This window comes from Pristis pectinata, chromosome 16, assembly GCF_009764475.1.
Source record: "Pristis pectinata isolate sPriPec2 chromosome 16, sPriPec2.1.pri, whole genome shotgun sequence".
In the NCBI taxonomy this organism is placed as follows: domain Eukaryota; kingdom Metazoa; phylum Chordata; class Chondrichthyes; order Rhinopristiformes; family Pristidae; genus Pristis; species Pristis pectinata.
Window position 1 is genome coordinate 5,938,954 of NC_067420.1, and position 15,392 is coordinate 5,954,345.

A 15,392-nucleotide genomic window follows, 5' to 3' on the forward strand; every position below is an offset into this window, starting at 1 on the left:
CAATGGGAGGGCGGAGAAGAGAGAAGGTCTGGAATGGGAGGGGGTTTTTGATTACGTTGGCTGCTTTACCGAGGCAGCAAGAAGTGTCAACAGAGTCCACGGAGCGGAGACTGGTTTTCATCTACGCTTCTCGCTGGCACATAACTGGCCACACAGAACAACGAGGCACTGAGCAGGAAGCTACGGACTAATGAAGAATAGCAGGTCTAACTGCAGGACCAAAAACAGGCAGCACAGTTTGAGATATAAGGAGAAAGAGTGATTATAATGGAAGGGGTGTCAACGTGAATTGAAATTTCTCTAGGTAACAAAACATGGATGTTTAAAGACAGTTTGCTGAATGATTTACAGAGGTTGGAAGCTGTTAACGTCCTTCTGAATTTCAGATGTGAGCAGATTTGATTCAAGTGAAGATGAGCTGGATCCCTTGAGCACGGAGGAAGCAGATCCTCAGGACCCAGGTCAGTCAATTCATTACTAAGTCTGGAGTCGGGTCCAATACAGAACTAACCTTAATCAACCAGCAGGAATTATAAATACTGCCAGTACAGGTGTAAAGCCAGGAGAACAACCTGTTTCAACATGGAAAGGTTCACACTCCCGGCACCTGTTTAATGGGACTACAGCGGACAAGCATACACCCTTAGCACCTGTTTAGTATCCATAGCTTGGTTTTGAATTGATCATCAGATACTTAACTGTTTCATTTTTCATAACGTTTCATCTGAATAGTTATGTCAGTTGCCCTTATAATCTGATATCTGAGGATGATGATCTGGTGATACCCTCCTGTATTGTACAACTTTAGAAGTCAGGAAGCTCTGTTGAGAAATGAGAGTGAGTAGGATAACTGAGGTCAGTTACTTTGCCAAGCCCCTTCCCCAAATCTGACCACTGCCACAACCTCATTGCACACTTGTAGTAGGGACTTTGTGCAAAATAATTGGTCCCAGAATCCAAACAAGAAAAACAAAGCTCTTTGATATTTCGAATATCTGAGTTTGTACAGTGAACAATCTGAACTTTGCTGATCCCTCTACGTAACCCTTTGCTCATCCAAGGGATCTTTCTGGTAATTCTCCCCTTTGAAGCATGATGCCTTGAATTGGATGCAATACCCGGGCTGAAATCTCACCAGTGGTTTAGCCTAATCACTTGTGTTTGCACCGTCACTAACTTTAAAACCAATGCCCCCAATATGCTGTTTATAAACAGCCCTATCATCGTATCCTGATTTGTTCTGGGGAGATCAGCTGTTTTTCAGCAGTTAATAACATTTGTTTTACTCTACTCCTTCTTATTCCCTCTTGTAATATTCATTACTTCATACTTTCTGCCTTAAATTTCACCTACCATGTGTCTAACTGTGCCTACTTGTGTTACTTAATTTCTGGGCTTTATGTCACCTGCACACTTCAAAATATGCCCTTTATACTCGTGTCTGTTATAGCCTTGAGAGAGCTTGTGAATCTCCCAGTAATCAATATGTTTGTGCTCCACTACCGCGGTTTCCTGATCTCTCTCACATTCATATCTTTACTCTGTGCAGATCACCTCATCAGGCGAGGTGTCAACATCCTGACCTTCACCTGGATGTTTATTCAAGCATTGATTGATGGATTGATTGAGCTACTTAACACCATCTCCAAAGATAACATTGATGTCTCCACTGTGCTGAGGATAGAGAGGTCCATTTTAAGAAGAGAATTAAAACAGGTACCTGGTGTATGTAACCCATGGGTATATCTCGTTCAAATATTCAGAAGGGACACATTTGTTATTTAAAGTGAAAACAAAATGCGGGAAATACTCAGCAGGTCAGGCTGCATTTGTGGGAAGAGAAAGAGCAACATGTCAGGTTGAAGACCCTTTGACAGAACTGGGGAAGAGACAAACAATGCTTAATAAACTGCAGGGAGGGTTGGGTGGGGGGATGTCTCTGATAGGGTAAAACAGGGTGACCATGGGGATGAGCTGTAAACAAGGTTATCTGGTCAATGAGTGAACAGGAGCAGTCAGAGAGTGAGAACATACACCAAAGGAGGCAGAAGTTGCAAAATGAAAAGCAGAAAAACGTACCCGCCAGGTCAGGCTGGGCATGTCCTCCACTCCCAGAGAAAAGAAAAGATAAAAACTAAGACAATATCACAGATGGACAACTGATACTGACCAAGAAATCAAGTTACCTGAAGCTGTAGAATTCAATATTGAATCCAGAAGGTTGCAATGTGCCAGACGAAGTGCTGTTCCTCAAGCTTACTTTGGGCCTCATTGCAACAGTCCATTTGTTATTTAGACAACTGATTACATTTAACTTAATATGTTCCATAATTATTGGCGTAATGGAATTGTAATTTCCCTGGCCAGCAATAATTAGTTGCCTTGATACGCACCAGAAAAATACCGGTGGTAATGTTCTCCAACTTTGTGTTGCAGCTCTAATTCCATTTTGCATTAACAATAAGCATCTGCCCCAACAGTGCCGCAAGATCCTGCCCAGCTCCAGGTGACCTAAGTGGGACTTGAATGCACAAGCTCACCTTCCTGGCACCCATTTTAAAAACAAAACTCAGCAAGTAACAATCTGAAGTAAAAGTGGTAATAAACATAGAACAGTGCAGCACAGGAACAGGCCCTTTGGCCCACAATGTCTGTGCTGACCACGATGCCAGTTTAAACTAATCCCACCTGCCTGCACATGACCCATATCCCTCCATCCCCTGCATGTTCATGTGCCTGTCCAAGTGCCTCTTAAATGTTGCTATTGTATCTGCTTCCATCACCACCTTTGGCAGCGCATTCCAGGCACCTACCACTCTGTATAAAGAAAAACTTACCTCACAATTCTCCTTTGAACTTTCCCCTTCTCACTTTAAGGCTGTGCCCTCTAGTATTTAACATTTCCACCCTGGAGTAAAAGACTCTGACTATCTCCCCTATCCATGCCTCTCATAATCACCCCTCATCCTCCGATGCTCCAGAGGAAACAATCCAAGTTGGTCTACCCTCGGAGTTGATACTCTCTAATACAGGCAACATCTTGGTGAACCTCTTTGCAGCCTCTCCAAAACCTCCACATCCTTCCTGTAATGTGGTGACCAGTACTGCACACAATAATTAAAATGTGGCCTGACCAAAGTTTTACACAGCTGCAACATGACTTCCCATCTTTTATGCTCTATGCCCTGACCGATAAAGGCAAGTATACCATATGTCTCCTCTATCATCCTATCTGCTTTTGCACCCCTATCTACTCTAAAGCTGTGGGTTGTTGGTAAAAACCCAATTGTTCACTTCTATCCTGTAGGGAAGGAAGCTTTCTGTCTTTGGTTGATTTGGATCATCATTTATTACAGCAATATGTACGTTGCTGATAAATGGTGCCACATTAGTGCAAGTATGTTCTCCCTTACCAATGTTTTACTTCTCAAGTTCCAAATAGCCAGGCTGATATTTAACTACCTTCTAATGTAGACCAGAAAGGCACTGGGTTTCATCCAACTGAGGAAACCCAGTAAACAGCTGCACTTGCAAAGACACCCACATCTAAACGTGAATAGCAAAATACAGCCACTGTGACTGTGTTCTGCAGTGTAGAAGCAGGAGGTGTTAGGAAACCAGAGGTTTAATCAGTGAAGTGTATTTTTAAAAAAAAGCTAAAAGGATGAAGAAATTACAGTAGAAACTAAATCAGTAGTGTTTCAGTAAAACAGAGGGTCTTTTGTTGGTAATGAAACATCTCCTTTTCACTCAGGGAAAGGTTCCAGATCAGGACAGCACCTATCGCTTTTACAATGCCAAACTGAAAAGCCAAGCATCCTGCAGCTCTGACGGAGACTGGGCACGGAGTGTGACAATGGAAGGAGAGAGAGCGACAGTGTCAGGCTTCCAAAAACTGGCCAGTACTAATTCCATGCTCTCCAGGAACAGCAGTGTGTCAAGGTAATAAAAGAGATGCTCAGGCAGCATCTGTGGAGAGAGAAACTGTTAACATTTCAGATTGCGACCCTTCATTGGAACTGGGAAAGATTTAGGTGGCAGAGAAGGTGGGGAGGGATAGATAAAAGATGGGGAATATCTCTGAAAGGCTGATACCTCTGGCAGTTAGGTAGCTGTTACTATTTGATGAAGCTTCTTTGTGTTATGTGTTCCCAATGGTAAGTCTGTGAGACATGCCCAGCTGGATAGACTGTATAAGAATAAAATTGAGCCAAAACGATAGCTGGGAGAAATGGACAGTTCTGTGTCCATTAGTGGAAATGCACCTAGCTCAGTTTGAGTCTAGCTCACAGTGGACAAAGATTGCTGTGAAAATGGAAATGGGCTCTATGTTAAATGTGTTTGCAGCACTTACTGACCACGTTAAGAGCCCAGTGTTTAATTAATCTTTCCTTTTGTGGCTGGTTTACATTGGGCATCAAGGGGCCTGATTAGAATTTCAAACAATTTGTTGATCACTTGAAACAGTTGTACAGTGTGTGTGGAGGTGGGTTTGGATGAAGTAGTTAGCGTCATAGAGAGAGAGGGAGAGTTATACAGCATGGAAACCGGCCCCCTCGGCCCAATTCATCCATGCTGACCAAGTCGTCTGCTTGAGCTAGTCCCATTGGCCCGCGTTTGGCCCATTTCCCTCTAAGCCTTTCATATCCGCGTACCTGTTCAAATGTCTTTTAAACGTTGCAATTGTACCTGCCTCCACCACTTCCTCTAGCAGTTTGTTCATCACCCTCTGTGCGAATTCCCCTCTCACCTTAAACCTGTGCCTTCTAGTTTTAGACTCCCCTACCCTGGGAAAAAGAATGTGGCCATTCACCTTATCTCATGGTTTATAAGCCTCTATAAATTCATCCCACAGCCTCCTACACTCCAGGGAAAAACGTCCCACTCTACCCAGTCTCTCCTTATAACTCAAGCTCTCCAGTCCCAGTAAGCACTTATTACACTGATTGGTAATTTAGGCAGTATGAGGGAATCGAGTATTTCAAAAAAAGTCAGCCTCAGGCACGTCAAGGATGTCTGGGGAATAATCATTTATCACCCCCTCACTTGCTGATTGAAATTGGCTCGTGTTTCACCACCGTACCTTGAATGTAAACCTCTCCTCCCTATCTCGGTAACTCCCTCCACCTTTTTGTGATCTCCAGGTTCTGACCTCTTGTGTATACTGACCTGCTACCTCCACAGCTGGCAGCCATGCATTCAGCTATCTTGGTCCTAAGCTCTGGAATTCTCTCCTTAAACCCCTCTCTATCTCACCACTGAAGCCTACCCTGTGACTTTTGGTGCCTGTCTTACATTCCCAGTTGTGGTTCTGTCTCACTGTTGGGTTGTGCTTCTGTACAACTCCTGGGACATTTTATTACATTAAGGGCACTAGGTAAATGTGTTTTTTCTCCCATGGGCTCTTCACAAGCATTTCTTTTGCTAGTAGTGGACTGATGTTAAGTCCAAAAGTTGGCTGATCCAAGTGAACATGAGCATTGCTAAAATATTCTTGACTCCCAGATCACCAGGTGTGCCTGGTCATACACTGTGAAGTAAGACTGCTCAGATCCTCTTTGTTATAGGTAGTACAAGCAGTGCTTCTGTTTGTAACCCATGGACCCTCATGTTGATTGTTTAGAAGATATAAGTGATAACCTGTTAAGGCTCCTAGCCCAACTGTCCCAGGTATCTGAGAATCAAAGGAACCACAGATGCTGGAAATCTGAAATAAAAACAGAAAGTGCTGGAAACACTCAGCAGGTCAGGCAGCATCTGTGGGCAGAGAAACAGGGGTAATATTTCAGGTCAAAGACCCTTCATCAGCGTATCACCTTCTTGGGTAACAAGTGTTCTTATAAATTATGTCAAGGAAAATGCAGCTGTTATTTTTGATTGGATGAGTATATTTTTTCTTTGTGTTTCACAGTTGTAACACTGAAGTCACCATGCTGGGCTCCAGACAGCCCACCAGTGACAATGTAGACGAGACTGAGGAGCCTACCACTGTGCCCGGCAATCACAGTAGGTGGAGACTGCAGAAGATGCCCCACGTTGACATGTCCTGCTCACTGGACAGTGAGCTTTTGAGGTAAAACATGAAGTGCCCTTGTCGAGATTCACCAGCCCCCTCTAGCTTGGCAGCTTTGGGATAGTTAGTGACTGACCAGCTACTAATGCATTCAACATTCATAATCATTCTGCATCTTCCTTGGGGCTTTCTAACACAATACTGTACAAAACTGGGTGGACAGTTGTGTTCAAGATCACACAAGGAAACACAGTTTATTGGCATTCATTCTAGAATGAGCACAATACACATCAGCACCCTGATGTCAATTCTGGAATGAGCTGTACGTAGGATGCTCATTCTGGATTTCTTCATATTAATATAATATAAAGCACATAAATATTGCTACTGAACAGGGAGGATTTCCTGGGTTCTGAGGGGGTCCTGACAGAGTGGATGCGGAGAGGATGTTTCTTCTTGTGGGAGAATCTCGAAGTAGGGACCACTGTTTAAAAGTAAGGGATTGTCCATCTAAGACAGGGATGAAGTGACCTTTTTCCTCAGAGGGTTGTCAGTCTTTGGAACTCTCTTGCTCAGGGTGGTGAAAGCAGTCTGTGAATATTTTTAAGACTGAGCTAAATAGATTCTTGATAAGCAAGGGGTGAAAGGTTATCAGGGGTAGGTGGGAATGCAGATTTGAGGTCTATCGCCTTTACTCAAAGGGGAATGAACTCAAGAGGCTAGCCTACTCCTGTTTCTAATTCACGTGTATGTTCACATGTATAAATACAAGTTACAGTGAAAAACATATTGGTAAAGGTCCAGCTTGTCAGGTTGTTATAAATTGTAGGTTTCTTAGTTGCACGGAGATCTGTGCCTTGGTGTCTGACTACTCCGTGATGCCTTGGTGAGGGTAACGTTCCACAACGACTCCACTGGAGATGCTGTTGCTGCTAATTTTGATTTGTATTATCACCAGCAGAGGAAAATATGCAAATTATGGCCCTTCATCCATTGCCAGAGAATTGATGGAAGGCTTCATCCAATGTTACCCTGGATTCCAGCAGAACCACTTGCCGCACACTTCACCTACCAACCAGTGCATAGGACTCCCTGCCCTCTCCCCGTCTCACTGCAGGCTGACTTTCACCTGGCTCAGTATGGAAACCTATCCCTTTATTCCTCACACATCTTGTTACATTCATTTTTAAAAAGAAATAATTGAATTTATACCTCGCCGTTCACATCGATAACTACTTTGTAACCAGTCAAGTGCTGTGTTACTATTATACTGTAGGAAGCAAATTTGTGTACTCAAGCTTCCATAAATTATAATGAGATACTTAACGAGATTAGTTACTTTAGATGTTAATTGAGGGATAAATATAGACTAGGACCGAAGGAAAGAACTTACTTGCTCTTCTATTCAGAACATAGAACAGTACAGCACAGGAACAGGCCCTTCGGCCCATGATGTTGTGTCGAACTAATTAATCCAGTAATTAAATGCCAAACTAAACTAATCCCTTCTGCCTACACGTGCCCACTTCCCTCCATTCTCTGCACATTCATGTGCCTATCTAAGAGACTCTTAAATGCCTCTATCATATTTGCCTTATTTGCCTCCACTCTCACTCCTGGCAGCACATTCCAGGCACCCACCACTCTCTGTAAAACAAAACTTGCCCCACACATCTCCTTTGAATTTACCCCCTCACCTTAAATGCATGCCCTCTAGTATTAGGCATTTCAATCCTGGGAAAAAGATACTGGCTCTCTACACTATCCATGCCTTGTATAATCTGATAAATCTCTGTCAGGTCTCCCCTCAGCATGTGCTGCTCCAGAGAGAACAACCCAAGTTTGTCCAACCTCTCCTTGTAGCACATACCCTCTAATCCAGGTAGCATCCTGGTAAACAACTGCTGTGCCATCTCCAAAGCCTCCACATCCTTCCTGTAATGGGGTGACCAGAATTGAATGCAATACTCCAGATGCAGCCTACCTAGACTTTTATAAAGCTGCAACATAACTTCCCAACTCCTGAACTCAGTGCCTCTACTAATAGAGGCAAGCATGCCGTACGCCTCCTTTCCCATCCTATCGACCTGTGCAGACACCTTCAGAGAGCTATGGACTTGGACCCCAAGATCCCTCTGTACATCAACACTGTTAAGGGTCTTGCCACTAACGGTGTACTGTCCCATTATATGTGATCTCCCAAGGTGCAACACCTCATATTTGGCCAGATTGAACTGCATTTGCCATTTCTCCACGCATATCTGCAATTGGTCTGTATCCTGCTGTATCCTTTGGCAATCTTTTACACTATCCACAATACCACCGATCTTTGCGTCGCCAGGATCGTCTTCTATGGGCAAGCCATTTCTGAATCCAAGCAGCCAAGACACCGTGGATCCCATGCATCTTAATCTTCTGGATGAGCCTCCCATGAGGGACCTTGTCAAACGCCTTACAAAAATCCATGTAGACCACATCCACGGTTCTACCTTCATCAATCACCTGTGTCATCTCCTCAAGAAAACTCCATCAAGTTAGTAAGACACAACTTGCTCCACGCAAAGCCATGCTGACGATCCCTAATTAGGCCAAGGTTTTCCAAATGCTCATAAATCCTATCTCTAAGAATCCTCATCAGTAGCTTCCCTACCACTGACGTGAGACTCACCGGTCTATAGTTTCCAGGATTATCCCTACTTCCCCTTTTTGAATAATGGAACAACGTTAGCTACCCGCCAGTCCTTGCCTGTGGCTAGAGAGGAGATGAAGGTCTTGGTCAAGGCCCCCAGCAATCTCATCTCTTGTCTCCCTTGATAACCTGGGGTATATCCCATCAGGCCTTGGGGATTTATCCACATTAATGTTCTTTAAGAGACCCAACACTACTTCCTTCTTTATCTCAAAATGCCTTACATATTAGCACGCTCCACACTGATCTCCCTGTCCTCCACTTCCTTCTCCTTGGTAAATATTGATGCAAAGTACTCATTTAGGACCTCACCCACATCCTCCGCCTCCAAGCACATGTTCCCTCCTTTATCCTTGAGTGGTCCTACCCTCTCCCTAGTTATCCTCTTGCTCTTGATGTATGAGTAGAAGGCCTTGGGATTCTCTTTAATCCTACTTGCCAAAGACTTTCCATGGTCACTCCTGGCTCTCCTAATTCCCTACTTGAGTTCTTTTCTATCTTCTTTATAATCCTCAAGGGCTTCATTTGATTTTAGCTTCCTAAACCTTACGTGTGTTTCCTTTTTCTTCTTGACTAAATTCACCACCTCTCTTGACATCCAAGGTTCCCTTATCTTGCCGTCCTTGTCCTTCCTTCCTACTGGAACATCCCTGTCCTGTGCTCTGTGCAGTTGGTAGTTAAACACCCTCCACATGTCAGATGTGGACTTGCCCCAAAACAACTGTTCCCAATTAACTCTCCTTAGTTCCTGCCTAATACGCTCGTAATTTGCCCTCCTCCACTTTCATACTCTCCGACAAGGTCCATACTTATCCCTGTCTTATAGCTATCTTAAAACTTAAGCAGTTGTGGTCACGGTTCCCTAACAATTTAGGTTATGCTGTGGGATCTGTTGGGCCAAGTCATGGAGACTGAGGCTTCCCACCCAGCCCATCCCATGATAGTAGGACCCAGACTTGCACAGACCAGCTGTATCTGTCAGTCTGCATGGAGCCCAGTCATGGTGACGTTCTTCGGCATTATGTTGGAGAGCCAACTTCTCCAGTCCTACAGTGGGCAGATCTACTTACTTTTTTAAACCATTATACTTTAGTTTATGGTTGAATTGCAAATGTTTAATGTATTTTTAATTAACATTTTAAATATAATTTTAATTTGTGTTAATTACATCTTCTTCCCACCTCCCCCCCCCCCCCCCCCCCCCCCCCCCAGCTTGTCTCCAGTTAGAGCATTTCAAGGGTGGTCCTCAGCACCTGAGGCCCCTCGCTGTAAGAACATAAGAAATAGGAGCAGGACGTGGCCATTTAGCCCCTTGAGGCGGCTCCTCTGTACAAAAAATATCATCACTGATCGGACCTTGGCTCAAATTTCCCACCTGATCCATCAAGCCTGATGTTTCAGTAAGATCACCTGTCGTTCTAAATACCATAGTCGCTAAATCGCCTACAGACCAAAATTGGCCCACTTCGGCCTTTAACATCTTTAATGCCCTGCCTCCACGGCTGTCTGGGTTACAGAGTTCCAAACATTCGCAATCCTTTGGAGAGAAGTTTCTCCTTATCTCCATCTTAAATCTCCTTGTACTGAGATTATGCCCCTGGTTTGTGATTCCCTCATGCTGGGAACCATCCTCTCAGCATCTACTAACAAGATCAATGTTTCAATTAAGTCAGCTGTCATTCCCCTAAATTCCATTAACCTTCCCAATTACTAGCTGTGTTTGTTCCATCCACAAGGACCCCTAGCTCTGTGTACAGCCACATTTGCTTTTCTCCCCCCCCCTCAAAAAATATTCTGCCTTTCTCTTCTTCCTGTCAAAATGGTAACCTCACATTTCTACACATTGTACTCCAGCTGCCAAGATTTTGTGCACTTGTTTAAACTACCTCTCTCCTTTTGCAGATGCAGTGTTCTCCTCACAATTGCTTTCCCACTATCTTTGTACAGAATCAGATTTATTATCACTGACCTAGTTGATGCAACGTTTGTTGTTTTGCGGCAGCAGTACAGTGCAAAGACATAAAAATTATAGAAATAAATAAACAGTGCACAGAAAGAGGAATAACAAAGTAGTGTTCATGGACTGTTCGGAAATCTGATGGCAGAGGGGAAAAAGCTGTTTCTGATTCGTTGAGTGTGGGTCTTCAAGCTCCTGTACCTCCTTCCTGATGGTAATAACGAGAAGAGGGCACGTCCCGGATGTTGAGCGTCCTTAGTGATGGATGCGGCCTTCTTGAGGCACCGCCTCCTAGAGATGTCCCTGATGGTTGGGAGGGCTGTGTCCATGATGGCCCTGGCTGAGTCTACACCCTCTGCAGTCTCTTCCAATCCTGTGCATTGGAGCTTACATATCAGGCCATGATGTAACCAGTCAGGATGCTCTCCACTGTACGTCTATAGAAATTTGTAAGAGTCTTTGGTGACGGACCGAATTGCCTCAAACTCTTAACGAAGTAAAGCTGCTGGCATGCCTTCATGATTGCATCAATGTGTTGGGCCCAGGATAGATCCTCTGAGATGTTGATGCCCAGGAACTTGAAGCTGTTCACCCTTTCCACCGCTGACCCATCAGTGAGGACTGGTGTGTGTTCTCCCGACTTCCCCTTCCTGAAGTTTATAGGCACCAAATCTGGCTACAATATACTTGGTCCCTTCATCTATAATGTAGATTGTAACTGGATGAGGCCTCAGCACTGATCTCTGTGATACCCTACTAGTTACAGCTTGTCAACTTGAAAATGACCAAAATGACCCATTCATCCCTTGTTTTCCATTGGTTGGTTAATTGTCTATTCAGACAGTCCTACGTGCTCTTACCTTGTGCACTAAACTTTTATGTGACGCCTTATCGCACGCCTCAAAAACCAATCACACTCCATCCACTGGTTCTACTTTCTCCACCATGCCCATTACATCCTCAATAAATTTGTCAAACATGATTTCACTGGCATGTTGATTCTTCATGATCGTATTATGTTATTCTAAATGTCCTGTTAATACTTCCTTAACAGTAGATTCCAGCATGACCCCATTCACAGTTGTCAGGCCAGCTAGCCTATAGTTTCCTGTTTTCTCACTCCCTTTTTTTGTTCAATAGAGATGTTTCATTTGAGGTTTTCCATTCTACTGGGAACTTTTCAGTATTTAGGGGATTTTGGAATATTACATGCCAGGATTCAGACCATCTGGTCTGGAGGACTTGTCAACCTTTAGCTCATTAATCTACCTGGTACCTTTTCCCTAATGATAATGATCAATTAAGTTCTTCCTCCTTTATCCAGGGGATTATATACTATTATGGTGATTCTCTCTTCTCCCCTCTCCCATCAGGCAGAATATACAAAAGCCTGAAAGCACGTACCACCAGACTCAAGGGACAGCTTCTATCCTGCTGTTATAAGACTATTGAATGGTCCCCAATATGATAAAATAGACTCTTGACCTCACAATCTACCTCGTTATGACCTTGCACCTTATTGTCTGCCTGCACTGCACTTTCTCTGCAGCTGTTACACTTTATTCTGCATTCTCTATTGTTTTACCTTGTACTACTTCAATGCACTGTGTAATGAATTGATCAGTCTGAACGGTATGCAAGACAAGTTTTTCACTGTACCTCAGTACAAGTGACAATAATAAGCCAATTCCAATTCCAAACTCAACCATGAAGACAGGCACAAAACATTAACTCAAGATCTTTGCCATTTTCTTATTTCCCATTATTAATTCCTTAGTTTCATCCTCCAGGGGATGAACATTTACCTTAGATCCTTTTCTCTGTACTCAAAGAAGCTATTACCGTCTATCTTTTATATTTCTTGCTAGCTTACTCTCACAATCTATTTTCTCCCTCAATGTTTTTTTAAAGTCATCTTTGAAAAGTTTCAAAAATGTTCCCAATCTTTTGGGCTGCAACATATTCTTTACAACATTAAGCCTTCTCTTTCAGTTTACTGCCAAGCCTCTTTAGTTAGTCATAGATGGATTATCCTTCTCAATGGAATGTACCTTGGTCGCTGCTTGATTCCCAGATGTCGGCAGGTGGATGGGGACCCATTGGCAGTGGTTGCAAGCAGAGCTCGGCTGGTTTTATGGGCTAGCTTGAGCTTGGATGCGGGTGTTGGTCCCACAGGGAGCCACCTCCATTGTTCTGCCTATCTTCGACTTCGGCACCAATATACGGATGGCGGCATGAAGGAGGGTGGAGACATGCTGGAGGTCAGGTGGTGTTATACCTGAGCCCTCACTCTGCCCCTGGACTCACCATTGACAACAATGGCAGTAGGAGATCAAAGTGGGCATGTTGTGTATAGCATGCTAGCCACCACTGGCAGGGTAAGTGACCAAACCATTCACCCGAGCCTGACCTGCATTAAAAAAGTGAGTTCAAGTGAACGTTTTGTTTATTTTTCTTTTCAATATATATTTGTTTTAATTTACACTAGTTTAACGCAAATGGCTAAATTTAATTACCTTTTAGTTATTAACTTAAATAATTTTAGTTATCTAAATGCTTTAAAATTATGTTTAATAGCATTGAATATCAGAGATGTTTAAGAACAGTGAAACATTGCAGCAGACATGCCAAGGCATCAGGACAAGACTGGACTCAGATTCCACCTCCCGAGGAATGGTCAATACAGGCCAATCCACGTCCATGAAGTCTTCCATTTTAATGGATTCAACTGGGCGGCACAGAGGCACAGCATTTCCTCCCGCTGCTGCCTCTTGGCTGCAGGGGCCCAGGTTCAATCCTTGCCTTGGATGCTGATGTGCATTCCCCCATCATCACACGGGTTTCTGTTGGGTGCTCTGGTTTTCTCCCACGTTCCAAAGACGTGTAGAATACCCCTCAGTGTAAGTAAGTGACAAATGAATCACAGGGTGTCTTGAGAGAGAGCATAAATAGCAGGGCTACAGGGTAATATGAAGACAAATGCCACTGATGGGATTGCTCTGCTGGGATCCATTGGCTGAATGTCCTCCTCCTCTGCTGTAGTAAGAAAGAAAAGTTGGTGCATCTGTGGGGATCAACAAGGTGTGAACAGGGTCTAGATCCACACAGCTCATTGTCTTATTTAAGAGAATGCACTAGTGGAGGTGGAAACATTTTGTCGATTCACCTTACCTATGCCCCTCATGATCTTATAAATACCTATGAGGTCACCCCTCAGCCTCCTACACTATAGGGAGGAAGGTCCCAGCCTATCCAGCCTCTCATTGTAACCCAAGCCCTCCATTCCTGGTAAAATCCTTGTCAATATTTTTTGCACCGTCTCTGGTTTAATGACATCCTTCCTACAGCAGGTCGACCAGAACTGTACGCAGAACTCCAGATGTGGTCTTACCAACATCTTGTACAGCTGTCTCATGAAGTCCCAACTCCTGTACTCAATATTCTGACCGATGAAGGCAAGCATGCCAAATGCTGCCTTCACCACCCTGCTACCTGTGTCGCCACTTTCAGGGAACTATGTACCTGCGCCCCTAGGTCTTCCTCTATGATTCTATGCAGAGGTTGAATTGTTTGTTGTCTGTCTTTCTCACGAAATGAATCCTCTTCCCTAGTGCACCAGCCCAGTCTGTCTTACTACGTTCACGGCAGGGAACCTCGGAAACCATAGAGGAAGAGGAAGGTGAAGACATTGCTGAAGACTTTGTAACTCAATATTCTCACAAATCTGATGTCCCACCTGGCTACAACACAGTTGTAGGTAACCTCTCTGAGGAGGACTTGTACACAGAACCCGAAGAGCAGATATCAAAGACAGACCAAGTAACTCTTACCTACGAAAGCCGTCTTCTAACAGCAAGCGATTTAATGCTGAACAAGTGAGAAGCGTCTCTCCTATTGTTAACAATTACTAGCTGATTTCCCAAGGCATTTCACACGGGGGGTGGGAGGGAGGGCCATGGAAATTAAATGGGGTTAGAAACTGCGGAAATTATTGGATCCAAGCAGTTTGAAGGAAAGGGGTAGATGGAAGAGGGTATAAAACAGAGAGTACAGATCAGGGATGGAGGAGGAGGGGGAAGGGAAGGGGATGGGGATCGTGGAGTGTGGGAAAGGCGGGAGGATGCAGATAGCAGATGGAGAAGAGGATGGGCTTGGAATTAGGAAGGGGGCTGGTGAGATTTTAGGATGGCATTCATTGCCACTTCGGCAAGCTTGTGATTCAAAGTGGGTTTGTGCTTACACTTATAACCAAAGTAACTTGGGTAACATAATTTAAAAAAGATAAACAAGACATCTTAAATCAAGTCAAAAAGTTAGAGCCCGTGGAATCCAAGGCAAGTTGGCAAATTGGATCCAAACTTGGCTTTGTAATAGGAGATGGATGGTAATGGTGGAGGGTCGTTTTTGTGACTGGATACCTGTGACTAGTGGTGTACCACGGGGATCAGTAGTGGGACCCTTGCTGTTTATTATATACATTGACAACTTAGATGTGAATGTAGGAGGTATGATTAGTAAGTTTGAAGCTGACAGAAAAATAGTCAGTGTTTTGGATAGTGAGGAGGATAGCTTCGGGCTACAGAAAGATGTTGATTACTGGCAGATTAAATTTATTTTGATAAGTATGAAGTGATACATTTTGGGAGGGCTAATGAAGGTAGGGCATAACAATGAATGGTAAGGCCACGAGGAGTATTGGGGAATAAAGGCACCTTGGTGTACAAGTCCAAAGA

The 15,392-nt window shown here is 43.9% G+C and overlaps 1 protein-coding gene across 1 annotated transcript in view; it reads left to right on the top strand.

Annotated features, from left to right (window-relative positions):
* The window catches only part of si:dkey-11f4.7 (piezo-type mechanosensitive ion channel component 2), a 162,460-nt gene that overhangs the window by 105,958 nt on the left and 41,110 nt on the right, over nt 1-15,392 (top strand). The window contains 5 exon segments of the mRNA XM_052031661.1: nt 387-461; nt 1,550-1,716; nt 3,755-3,942; nt 5,912-6,073; nt 14,271-14,534. Coding sequence (XP_051887621.1) covers nt 387-461; nt 1,550-1,716; nt 3,755-3,942; nt 5,912-6,073; nt 14,271-14,534 — 856 coding nt within the window.